This window comes from Fonsecaea monophora (assembly GCF_001642475.1).
Source record: "Fonsecaea monophora strain CBS 269.37 chromosome Unknown Scaff1, whole genome shotgun sequence".
NCBI lineage: Eukaryota > Fungi > Ascomycota > Eurotiomycetes > Chaetothyriales > Herpotrichiellaceae > Fonsecaea > Fonsecaea monophora.
The window spans coordinates 671,988-684,206 of NW_019173932.1; the positions used below are offsets into that span (position 1 = coordinate 671,988).

The 12,219-nt window shown below is 52.3% G+C and overlaps 4 protein-coding genes across 4 annotated transcripts; 1 reads left to right on the forward strand and 3 right to left on the reverse strand.

Annotated features, from left to right (window-relative positions):
- Positions 1–1,025: 1,025 nt before the first annotated feature.
- AYO21_00234 (hypothetical protein) lies at positions 1,026–3,444 on the reverse strand (the record flags this gene model as incomplete). Its single annotated transcript, XM_022650224.1, has 3 exons — positions 1,026–1,209; positions 1,613–1,792; positions 1,844–3,444. The coding sequence occupies 3 exons, from the start codon at positions 3,442–3,444 to the stop codon at positions 1,026–1,028; spliced, it is 1,965 nt and encodes a 654-aa protein (XP_022517550.1).
- Positions 3,445–4,276: 832 nt separating this feature from the next.
- Positions 4,277–5,850, reverse strand: AYO21_00235 (hypothetical protein; the record flags this gene model as incomplete). The annotated part of the gene is made up of 2 exons (XM_022650225.1): positions 4,277–5,638; positions 5,698–5,850. 2 exons carry the CDS (start codon positions 5,848–5,850, stop codon positions 4,277–4,279), a joined length of 1,515 nt encoding a protein of 504 aa, XP_022517551.1.
- A 507-nt stretch (positions 5,851–6,357) lies between these two features.
- On the reverse strand, positions 6,358–8,012 carry AYO21_00236 (hypothetical protein; the record flags this gene model as incomplete). The annotated part of the gene is made up of 4 exons (XM_022650226.1): positions 6,358–7,618; positions 7,673–7,814; positions 7,874–7,904; positions 7,953–8,012. 4 exons carry the CDS (start codon positions 8,010–8,012, stop codon positions 6,358–6,360), a joined length of 1,494 nt encoding a protein of 497 aa, XP_022517552.1.
- Positions 8,013–10,134: 2,122 nt separating this feature from the next.
- Positions 10,135–12,136, forward strand: AYO21_00237 (hypothetical protein; the record flags this gene model as incomplete). Its single annotated transcript, XM_022650227.1, has 3 exons — positions 10,135–10,575; positions 10,633–11,590; positions 11,643–12,136. 3 exons carry the CDS (start codon positions 10,135–10,137, stop codon positions 12,134–12,136), a joined length of 1,893 nt encoding a protein of 630 aa, XP_022517553.1.
- Between the last annotated feature and the right edge of the window lie 83 nt (positions 12,137–12,219).

Consider the following 12,219-nt stretch of genomic DNA (forward strand, 5'->3'; position numbering starts at 1 on the left):
AAGAAAATCCTGGCGAATGACAGTTCAGTCCGCATCTAAGGTGGGTATGCCATTCCCGATAAGCTCGGCCTCTAGCAAAGTCTGTGCACGGCATCGAGATTGTAACGACATAAAAAACAGAGGCTCGATTTCGCAGGCGTTGTGACGAGCCGTGTTTGGTATCCGTGGACCGGTCGAGGCTTCATTCATAGTGGGATTGTGCACCAGGCATTGGGGGCCAAGAAGCCAAAAGTTTCTTACGTGGAAAATACGAGCAAAGAGCCGATCCTCCTTCTTCGGAGACTCAGTGCCACGCGCCATCCAAACTGACCGAGTACTCGTAGTACAGTCATGTTCCAGGAAAGCCTGGCTTGCTGGCCCAAGAAACAGTCGGAATCAGCGCTAACAGCAGAGTCTTGCACCGAGACTCTTGCAAATTCGTCCAGCACTTTTCATTGGCTGCACAGGGTCAAACGATGTGGTCTAATCCTAGAGACTCAGGGGTACCAAGACTCTGGACCCGCATTCTTCGCCCTTATTGTCCTCGGGAGTATGGTGGGAAAAATTGAGAGTTCATGCACGTTGTTCTGCAAAGGGCAATGATATAGGCGTACGAAGTAGTCCGGCCGCACCTCTCCCCGTGGGCCGTCAGATGCCTGCCAAACCTGCATTCATAAACCACATGATGGTAGTGGGATCATTCCCAAGAGAGCCTTCTGCTCAAGCGGGGAAGGTAAACCAGGGGGTTCCACATCTCGGCCGACCACTCAACTCGTGCGCTTACAGACATGGACAAGCAGTGCACCGTGTGATGGCATTCCTGACGAATCGAGCAAATGAATGAATCGATACCCTTGCTGCAGGCGGTCGAGTCGAATGCAGGCCCATGCCAGTAGGTTATCTTTGGAAAGCGAGCGGTCGTCCATGACTTTTAGTCTATGCACAGAATTAGAAAAGTTCAACTTCTCTGCAGCCCTCTGCAGCCACAATGTGACCTGTCACGTAGAAAATGATGCTCGGTGCAGATGAGTGTGGGCAGGCGAATGTCAAACATGCTGTGTAACACGATCGTACAGGAAGATCGCATGCGTGTCACACAATCCTGCAGCAGCTCCTGGTCGTGCATCGGCAGCCCTGGGAGGCTCGAGCCTCTCGATCAGGCCCTTGACCAGGCCCGAATCGGAGGTCGTTTTCTTCGCCATGAATCCAAGGTGCTGCAGACTAGCAGTCCTGTGGAGACGCAGGGTGTCGCCCAGCTCATCATGCAAGCGTTACCCGTAACTTAACAGCCCAGCATGCCAGCCACCGGAAAGCCTCTGGCTTACTTTTGCTGCTCGGTGTGAGCTGAACATGGAGATGCGCAACGAAACCTTCGTCGGTATCCCGGGAAGATGCGGACAGAAGACAGGTCAAACGGGGGTACAAGTAAAGCAGTGCCAGACCAGGAGAAAATTGCGGTGAGAATGATGTAGACCGAGGCATTAAGAGAACCTTTGTCGCTTTCCGCCATGCAGATAGTGGCGTGACAAACATGCCCTCTGTACAGTGGCGCATGTATCTTTTTTACAGGGACAAAATAACTTTGGACATGAAGCAAGACATATCAGGAAGGGATAAACAAAAAGGTACGTACCGGATGAAGCTCAGCTCTTGAAGAACATTTGACATATTCAGCCAACTCATTAACTCGCGACGGAAATCAGGAGAGTCGGTGCGGCCGGTAGCGGACCTGCGTTTGAAAAGGCCGGAGTCGACATCTTCACCGCTATGTGATTCGGGTTCGTCTTCCGGTTTGCCCAAACCCGAGGCCTTGCTGGGGTCGGGACAGCAAAGTGAATCGACGTGGAGTTGCATTTTGACATACGGTTTCATCTTGGGACCGTGCGAGGAGTCTTTATCCGTGGAGACCGGAAGTTTCTGTCCTGCGAGGAGTCGTATTTCCAGGTCTAGCCGTTGCCGTTTGGGCTCAATTCCCTCTTGCGATCTTGAAACCCCGGCTGTTGCTGTACTGCGGTAGCCTTCCGGCTTGAGAATCCAACCACCCGTCCCAGTAAACATTCCTTCGTTGAGCATCATTCCCATGTCCAGCTTCTGCCAATTCAGAGCTACCATTTGCGCGCCTTGTCTCCAATGGAAGATCGGATCGACATTTGAGCTGTTAATTCTGGTCCCCCGGGGGAACACACGCATCAGGAAATTTCTGTTGTGCTTGAATAAGGCGGGACCGTGGGACGGGTCATCCTGCATGTCCCGGGCCTTGCTCTCGGACAGGCTGAAAACGTGTGTTGGGATAGTGGCTTCGGGCTGTGAGAAATGCTTGAACGTATAGGCCCGAGTATAAATCCCTAGTTCCGAGAGCGCAGCCAGCACTTTGGAGGCTTTCTTTCGTTTCTCTGAGGAGGTCGATATCGCATCGACACCCGCGCTCTCGGAGGAATTTGAGCTCACATGTTCAATGGGATCATTGGACTCCCCAGTCTGGGAGTCCGGGACCCACTTGACTTTGATTAAAATTTTCTTCATGAGCGACTTTGGAGAAGGAAGCGCTGAAACGTCTGTTCCTTTGGGAAGGTTCACCAGAAACTCGGACCAGACATCGCGCATAATCTCGACCATGACCTCTTGCTGGACAAGGGAGGCATGCACTTCAAGAGACACGATTAACGGCAGCTCTGTGCTCACGAAAGCCGAATCTCTGATAGCGTGGCAGACGGCGCGAAAGGTGATAGGATGGGTTAAAGTGTAGCCATGGAGGACTCGCGGCTCTCTTTTATCAGATAGAGGGGGCGAAGGGTGCGGTGAAAGACGATTTGGGTCAAGTGAGGACGACTCAGTCTTTCGTGGTGAGCCCGACCTGTCAGTCCTATTCAGCGATTCTGTGGCTTGAGTCCCAGGTGAACCAGTTGGTAAGGTGGAGCTGATGTTCGTGCTGGCCGCATGCGATTCTGAGCGAGAGCTCGAGCGCATTCGTGCTGCTCGAGCTTTGACCCTGTTCCAGCGTGACTGCTTTAGGTCAGACTTAGTAGACTTATCCTCGTCGCCTTCTGAGCTGCTGGATTCAGAGTCGCTCTCGCCGTCCCACACATCTATCTCCAAGCACCTACAGCCGCGCGTGAGTACATTGGTGTAGGCGTACACAGAGGCATCACCATAGAGCTGGTGACCAGAAAGGTAGGTGTTATGGCTGGAGCTTATGAAATAAGACGACATGGGATAGCTCAGATCGTTGTGCACAGGTGCCGACATTGCGTTTGACTTGTCTGAGGCCATGTATGTCAAGAACGACTTTTCGTCGGTGAATGTTTCCCCATCTTGTGACGAGATGTCTCTACTCGCCGCAACGAGGTGGGAAAGTACGGCTTCCGAGAAAGGCTCCAAGGCAGTACCATTGGCAGCCTCTGACGTCTGGGCGCCCCCTCCAGCACGAAGTGGAAGCTGATGGCCCAAACTTGTACGTGGGATCATTTTGTGTGTGTATTTTCTTCCTTCCTGTACTCGGAACGGGTCGCTGGGGGATCGGCTGCCGCAGCGTCAAAAGGGAGGCTGCGATAGTGTTGCGAGAGGTGTCCAGTGGGAAGAGGCACGTTGAGGTGATGGTGACAGTCTTCAAGTTCATTTCACGAAGAATGAGCGAAGGAGAGGCATTGAGGGGCGGAATTCAGGCATATTGGATGTGGGAATTGACAACTATCACACAGGATCCAGAAAAGTTGCAAAGTAATGCTGGCAGTAGGGGTGTGTCACTAGGGAGCACTGCACTAACCGCTCAGCCATACAAGTAGAAGGATCGTCCAGGAGGATTGTCACCTACGACTGGCGTTTGCCATCATCGCAGACTCATTCACATAGCTCCTGGTAGAGCTGAAAGGAACTTGTCGTGTCCTTGGGTCTCGCTAGCTACGTCAGGTTTGGTGTTGTGGGCGTCGTGGCACGGCAGGAAGCCCTGGAGGTGCCTGGCAGTGCCTGGCACAGCCTGGCGAGGCCCCAGACCCTGAGGGGCGTGGGGGCCCTGCGGCCCTGCATTATCGTGCAGCTCCACAAAGGAATGTCGTATGCCAAGAAGCACTGCTCCTCCATCCTTGCTGGCAGTCCTCGTTTGAACAATTCCCCAATCTCTGCTAGAACAATGATCCGCTCCGCCCATAGTCTGTCCCGTGAACCTGGGATGGGCTCGATGGGTAAGTTACTCACTCTAACACAGGACTGCTTTACCAGCCTCAACAGCGTTCACGATCAACTTGCTCTTGTCCGTGCGCAAACGTGTATCTTCCCCTCCCTTCGTGTCCAGTGATTCAGATTAATGGCCAGCCTCCAGTTCCGCTTCGACACGTCCTCTAAAGTTCTCATAGAATCCCATGCCTCTGAACCCATGTCTTTCCTTGCATACTTTCCAGCCTTGGCGTCTCAGTTCATCGATCTTCTCCTTGATTTTGCCTCGAGATTCTCCGCAACGAGAGGGGTGGTCACATCTGTCCCTCACGAGGCCATCACTTCGACGTACACATGCTGATCTCGGGGCCACCTTCGATGTTGAAATGGTGGAAGCGACCTCGAACGACCAGAAACTTGCGAACCTCTGCTTCGGCCCCAAGGTCCTGGCGGCGCTCCTCTCGCCTTGGATTTTCTGTACTCGACCAATTTCTCCATCTACATAGGCAATGTGCTTTCTTAGCTGGGCGCGAAAGTCCGCTAAATGCGCGTTGTAAAGCGACAGCGCAGGTGAAGCGTAGCTGTTGAGGTACATTTCGAGATGTTCATTGTGTGGGTCCGGACTGAACGCATCGCGAATCATTCTGAATCGTGGAGATGCGGCATCAGGGGAGGCCGCCGCGGTCTCCAGTCCGTAAATCTGCTCTCTCGAGGGGGTTTGTGCCCTCGGTGAAGGAGGTGATAGAGGCAGTGGCAGAATTCCTTCGAAGCGTGCGATAAGTGTTTGAACCGCGGTTTTGCGCATGAGAGGGTCCTGAATGATGCGAGTGCCTTGGATTTTGAAGTCGGCTCTGTGATTGAATGGCAAAGGGGGAAGCGGTCGACTATTATCAGTGATGTCAAGGAGCAATGAAGACGCACTTTTGGGGTTCCGGCTGAATAGAGGCGATGGTATCAAGTTGGCTTGCAATACTTGTCTGGAGCTGAAGCTGCGCTGTAGTCGAGACTGGCATGGTGCCGGGGCAGCTGGTGTGGCCGGGTGTTTCAATGGGTTGTATTCTGAAGCTCCTTCTTTTAAATCGACATGGTGGTCTGGTGTCGACTTCCCTTGATATTTTTGCTGTTGCGATGGTGATTCATTTTGATCCGCAATAGATTCTCCCTCTGAGCTCGAGCTTTGTATCGAGTAAATGCTGCCAGACGAAACGGAAGGTGATAGTTTGGTGACACAGCCAGTTGCGGATATTTCTCTTCGACCCGCTTTCCATGCTCGTTTGATAGATAGAGACCCAAAATCAGTTGTGATAGGTGAATTCGCCGCCTGCTCGTAAGATCCCGCTTCTGTCGATACATATGGTAAAGGAATGCATTTCAGAGCCAGCCCGAAGCTCTCCCTGGCAGAATCCAGAAAATGTAGTTTGCTGCGAGAAAAGTTGTGCGCAATCAGTCCCATCGACTCGTAAGAGGTGGCATGGTAAAACCAGAGGAAGGCCTTGTGTAGGGCGTGAATCTTGAGACAGTCAGGACGTTAGAAACTCGTGGGATTGCACAATTGAGAACGCGACGTACCTCTGACCTCTGAAGCTCTTCGCAGAGAGCAATACACTGCTTGTAGTGGCGTGCATAAAAGAGACTCTGTACCTTTACAAGCTCGGCTTTGTGGTAAGATATTCTCGTGTCCGTGCCATCAGCACGCTTGAAACGCGGTATGGATGCCTCCATCATTGTCCATGTTTCTTTCGAAGAATTGGTTGACTCTAGCGCATCATGATAAATTTCTTGGAGGAAAAGGCATAAACTGGCTGTGAAAATATAAACAAACGCGCCTGCGTGAATAATACCGGACCCTTTCTGTCCGGTAAATAGAAGGGAGCACATCTGTTCCAGGGGACTGGCCAACAACGACTGCTTTTTGTATAACAGACAAGATGTATTTGCCCTGAGTAAGCTGTCAAGCTCAGTTGCCCAACTCACCATTGTTGCAGTACATGCCAGTACAAAAAGAAAAAAGTGAAGGGAGTCACCAGCACATGTTACGCAAATCAGGAGCGGAGCAGATTGAAAAGGAACGATGTGGGAACAGAAGTTGCTCCATCTGCAATAGTAACCGCGGTAACTCCTCAGTCATTTCTGATTGTTTCCCAGGTCCTGAATTTGTCGCTAAAGATTGAGTATCCAGGCCTTCTTGTAACGACTTTTCAATAGCAGAGCGAAGGGAGGCTGAACAATTCACAAAGTCCCAGCCAGGGGTGGAATGAGTCCATCGTCGACCATGTCATCAAGTTGATCTCTGATCCATTCTTGGCCTCTTCCCGAGTCATATTGAAAAGCAATGGATGCAATATCATTCTGAGCTTGAATTGCCTGGACAACGTTGGCCCGCAGTTGCGACGTAGCTTTCTGCTCTGCATCCTGATAGAGCTTGCTGGCATTGCGATAGAAAGTCTCCGCATTCTTCAGGAGCTGTGGCCTGTTCGTGATGGCGGCGTCAAAGGATATTGGTGGTTGTCCTAGCTGCTGTTGCAGAAGCGAGCAGTTCCCCCGAATGAAATGGGTTTCAGCGATGTCTTCGGGTAAAGGACCGGAAATCTTAGCTGCTTTAGCCATATTGGCTATTGCTGCAGAAAGAGCGCTCCATCGCATGGAAGCATGGGAGACGGCGTGGGAGGGCTCGCCGTCCGAAAGAGCAGAGTTAAACGCAATGAGACTGTTTGCATTGGCTAGCAACGCAGGAAAACTTCTTTCCAGGTCCAGTTCAGGCACTTTAAATGCTTCATCCCGCTCCCGCTTGTAGGTAGTTGGGTCAATTGCACCCAATAAATAGCCTGCCTTGAGCAATTCGGATACCAGATTCGCCCGAGCAAGTGCAACTTCTTGCAGTCTCTCTGGCTCGGCATCTTGAAGCAGCGGGGGCAGTTTTATCTTGACCAACTTGGAAGAATATTCTTCAATGTAAGCCAAGCTGGAGGTGGGAACGGAGTCTGAGGAACTGAGAAAGCTGCTGAGGGTAGTGAGTGTCCCAAGCTGCGCAAGAACAGTGTCGATAAGGGTATCTTTCGTTACTGGCTCTACGACTGAGAACCATTGGTCTTCAGTACCGACTGCAGAAGGACCGGAGTCGGCGGCATCGTCCAAATTGGCAATTGGTTCAGTTGAATCTTCTGATGCGAGTTGGACCGCTGCCTCACCCTGCTGACGCACGTATTCCTCGAGTCTGAGCTCTTGAATGCTCAAGCAACGATTTTGAAGCTCCAACGCTTCTTCGAGTAGTTGCAGCACATCCTGATCAGCATGATCAGAGCCTTTGGCATAGACTTCGGCGATAGCGGTCAGAACTTGAGCCGTGTTAAACAAAGTATCTGGGTTGTCCTGATCCAGGGTGAGGGCGTAACGATGCGCCTCCAGTGCCTGTTGCAAAACCTCGAGAAGTGGCCGGTGCAGATGTGGCACAAGAAGAGGATGCGTTGCGATTTCCAGCAATACTCTAGCTCTAGTGAGAGGTCAGCCTTAATAGCAGAAGCAAAGAGGCAGTTGGCCAACAGACTTATTGTAGGCGAGATCAATGCTGTTCGGGTAGGATCGCAAACCCTGGTCATATGTCTCGACGGCTCTTAAAAAGAAACGCATTGACTTGACGGCATCTCCAGCCCTCCATTTCCCTGCGGCTTCTTCAAAGTCCACTCCAGCTAACAAGGAATTAGCCGGGACACTTTGCCTGGGGGTGTGTGTTCATGCGACCACCAACCTGCCTGAAAATCATCGATGGTTTCAAGAGCCTATATGATTAATTAATTTCAACTAGTCGGGGTTTTGATTAAACTCACTTGTTCTGCTTTCTTCTTCAGCTTTGATTGTTTGAGGAACGCCTTAGGCTTGGATGGCATGGTGTCCCAGGCTAGGTCGTGCTGAGGAAGCACACACCCAAGGGTAACCTCCTGTAGCTACTTTGGGAAAGCTCTCGTAATACCAGATAGGTCCCTGTGCGAGTGCTCGTATTAGTCGGCTAATACGAGCAAAGTGGTCGACCAAGGGAAAAGGTGGCCAAAGCGCAAAGATGGAAACTTCCATCAACCAAGAGGGTCGTCAAATCTGGAGGAATCTATCGACCTCATGTCGCCCAGTCAGATCGTCCAGCCTGAGTGGTAGACGAGCGCGAAGACCAATCAAAGAGTAGGGCGCAATGTGCGAATGAACAGTGGTGTGGCGTGTGCTGTTTCGAGATCCAGATGGCCCTTAGAAAATTTTGATTCGGTGGAGCGAGGCGGGTCGAGCACATTGAGCCCAGAGTGGAACTCGAACAACACACATAGAAGGAAAAAATAATATTCGGCTCACTGCATCGAGTAGGATGTACGGCTGAGGGGCGCGAGAAGAGGAACAGGTGATTACCCTGTACAGACCTTTGTGAGCGCAAGTGGCAGGGTGGCCGTACCTAGGATGTTTGTCAGGGCATTGTCCGGCGGGTGCGCCCCACCCCTTTAACTAAATCCCCTCCCACACCCCTCCCTCGGGCGCACAACCCCCTTGTCTGTGATTCGAGGTTCCTCCTCGTGGTAGTGGTTAGGCGCCGCCTGCTAGGTGGCTGCAACCACCTGAAGTGATTCTCTTATTACAGTGAAAGAAGCCTCCTGGGAGCGCCTGGCTCAACTAGGCGTTGCGTCGTATACCCCGGTGCCTGGAAGAACACTCGCAGGTTGATGGCTCGTACCTCAACTGGGCTCGGGAAAATGACTTCCCGCCTGCGCCCCTCCCACATCTTCTGCATGCTGGCCTCATCCTCTCATGTTGGAGCCAGGCGCAGCTAAGAACCCCATGCCTGACTGTGAGACTTGCTCATACCTGGGTACATGGTCGCCACTTAATAGATGTACTCGGTAGGTCTGGGCGATGAAGTTAGGGCCGGCACATTCTCTTCCCTCGGAATAATATGAAGGCTGGTGGGTTGACGGGCTTGTGGGCTGGTGAAGAGATGCTGAATCGATGCCTTCCTAGCACGCTCGATCCCCTAAAGCAAAACCCTCCTCTACCTAACAAGGTACTTCGTGACTAAATTTCATCCCACTCTCGCCTCCAAACAAATGTCCGACCAATGAGTCTTCACCCTTTGACCTAGAACGTCGAGCTTCATCGACAGCACCATGCCTACAAGCATCTCGTATACGAGAATCTCACCCTCCCATGTCGAACCCGACATCTGGTTAGGGTTTGCTCAGAGATGTTCAGAGATGCTCATGAGATCAGAGCAGATACAGATCATCAACGGTCCACATGATTCCTGTCTGATGAATGACATCTTACGAGGTCTGCCCACCATGACGGGTTTGGCTCGCACCGACCTCACTCGGTGCCTCACTGGACCCCGAAGTTTGACTCTTTGGACCCTCGATTCTAACCTTACTACGAGGTACAAGTTCGATCATCCCGAAGCCCTAAACTGCCAGCCAGCCGACTCCTTCTCGTCCCACACCCACTCTAAAGCGGTCAGTTAGCGAGTCAGCGTCCTTCTCGAGCTAAGACCCCTGGTCAATGCCCACGCCATTGTCCGCCTACTGCACGCTCACTGCAAGTCAAAGTAGAACTTACCCACGCCATCCCTCCCCCAAAAACGCACAACCCCGCCGGGTGGAGCCCAGACCATCCAACCGCCTCCTCTGCCCTTTCACCCTGCGAACTGATGCTGTACCGAAGTCCATGGTGGGCATTTGACTGCTACCGCCGCCAACCTCGAATTTTGCCTTTCAGCGCATTTGTCCAACGTACCACGGCCTTGTCTCTTTTCCATTCGTCTCTTCGCGAGGCTGCGCTGTGTCTATTTCGCCTAATTACAATCATTAACCAGGTCGGTCGGTCTATTTGGCATCGCGATTACTGTTCCGGCCAACCTCAAAGTGGGCAGCTCCTGTCTGGTCAATTCGAAAATGAACCTGCTGTGACACGTCGTGTCTTCCGTCAACCACCTCCCGCAGCCCACCTGCGGGCTCAAACCTCACATCCTCAGCCTCGAGGATGACTCAACAAGACCGCGAGCAGAATGTCATATGGGCTCAAGAGATGCAAGATGACGGCATGGTGGCTGGAGTGGGCGACGAGGATTTCACAAAATTCCTCGACCTCGACACCGACTTCCAACATTATGCCGCCATGAACAATGGCCACTCCGGCCTCGACACCCCAATGGGTCGTTTGGGATTTGGGAACAGCTCAGCCGATTTGGGTTTCTCTGCTGCCGAACAGATGAGCGTCCATGTAACGCCGACCAGCGACCCAATCGATTACCGCACCCAGCTGTCGACGAACCAGCAGTACGGACAATACCCGCAATATCAGCAAATGCAGATGGCACCACAGTACCATGTGCCTCCTACGCCTGTCAGTGCCGAGATGCATCCAGGGAAATATGCGCAACAGATGGGAAACAACGGACAGATTCTGTTCGACCACCAACAGGTAACGCGCCGAACGTGCCCAGAGTTGACACTCAAATCTTGCTGACGGTCTCTTCAGGTGTCATTTACCCCTCTGGTCTCTCCTGCGCAAACTCCAATGGACGGCGGATTTACCATGTCCGATTACGGGCTGGCAGACGAGTTTTTCAGCCCTCTGACGTCTCCTGCGATTGAAGCACAGGCTGCCTTCAGTTCGACCGGAACTACCGCCTCCCCTGTGGATCTCAACGACTTGGGTGTCACGGGAAAATCCATCCCCGCGGGGACGAAGCGGCCCCGACGCAAGGGCAGCAATGCGGCTCGTACACCGGCTCGTAGCGTGAAGCAGTCACCTGCGATGAAGCCTCAACCCCGTCGACGACATCCCTCATTGACATCTTTGCCTATGGACAAAATCAGAAATATGTTGCCTCAGGGAGCGCTGGGTTCAACACTCCATCCATCGGCACCTAATAGCGCTGTGCTCCAGGGAAGCGATGACTCGGTTTCACCTGAACCTTTGTCTGAAGCTGCAATGCGGCCTCCTCCTGTACCTCATCCAGGCAAATCGCCGCAGTCGGCGGGCAACACTCAGAATACGCAGTCCACCAACCCGGTGACCCCTGCCACGCTGATGAGAATGCCTAGTAACCAATCATTGCCCATGAAACACATGGAGCATCACGGCCCTCTCCAGGGTGCAGATGAGCCTATGGAGGATATAATGCTACCTGCAGCAGCTGCTTCTACCACGATGTCCCAGGGGTTACAAAATATTGACATTGGCAAGGGTTCTGTCTCTGGCGAGAACACTCCCACCATTTCCGCGAAATCCGCCAAGATCAGCGCTGCTAGCACGCCTCGAAGTGCACTGACAAGGGTAACGTCGCAAGAAACATTCGCCAAACCTGGAAAAATTGAAAGCCGGACAGGAGGTCGTGCTAGCAAGAAACGTCAGAGCACCACCTCTGCAACAATTTCTCCCGCGTTACGACCAAAAATTTCCCCGAGTATAAGTCCATTGGCTCCTGCGGCTGGTAAGTCTCTACGCATACTTGGTCAGGTACATAGTGAGCTGACTATTGGCAGGTCCGGGTATGTCACATCTTTCAGCGGAGACGAGCGCATTATATCTTGCCTCGAAGTCAAATTATCAAAACATACTCGAGGGCACACATCTTCCGGGAGTTTCGTATCCCGAGACCTTGGCTGAAAACTTGACGTCGAAGCGAACGTCGCACAAAATCGCCGAGCAGGGCCGCCGGAATAGAATCAATCTTGCATTGAAAGAAATCGAGGCACTCCTGCCCGCGTCCATCCTCGTGGCCAACAACAAGAAAGACAAAGCATCCAAAGACGAGAACGAGGACGGAGAGTCATCGGCAACCGCGACATCTAAGCCCACAGCGCCTGGACAAGGTACAAGCAAGGCGAGCACGGTTGAAATGGCTATTGTCTACATCAAGAGCTTACAAAACGAATTAAAAGAGACCAAAGAGCGACTTGAGGTGGCTGAGAAGAAAGCTGCCGAAGTGAGCAACAGGGAGAGCAGTACAGAATGCCAAGGCACTTTGGAAGAGTAGGACGTATAGAGAACGACCCCAGAGTTTTGGTTATGGCTTAATGGCGTGATGGGTTTATGAGTTCCAGACCGCAACGAAGGATA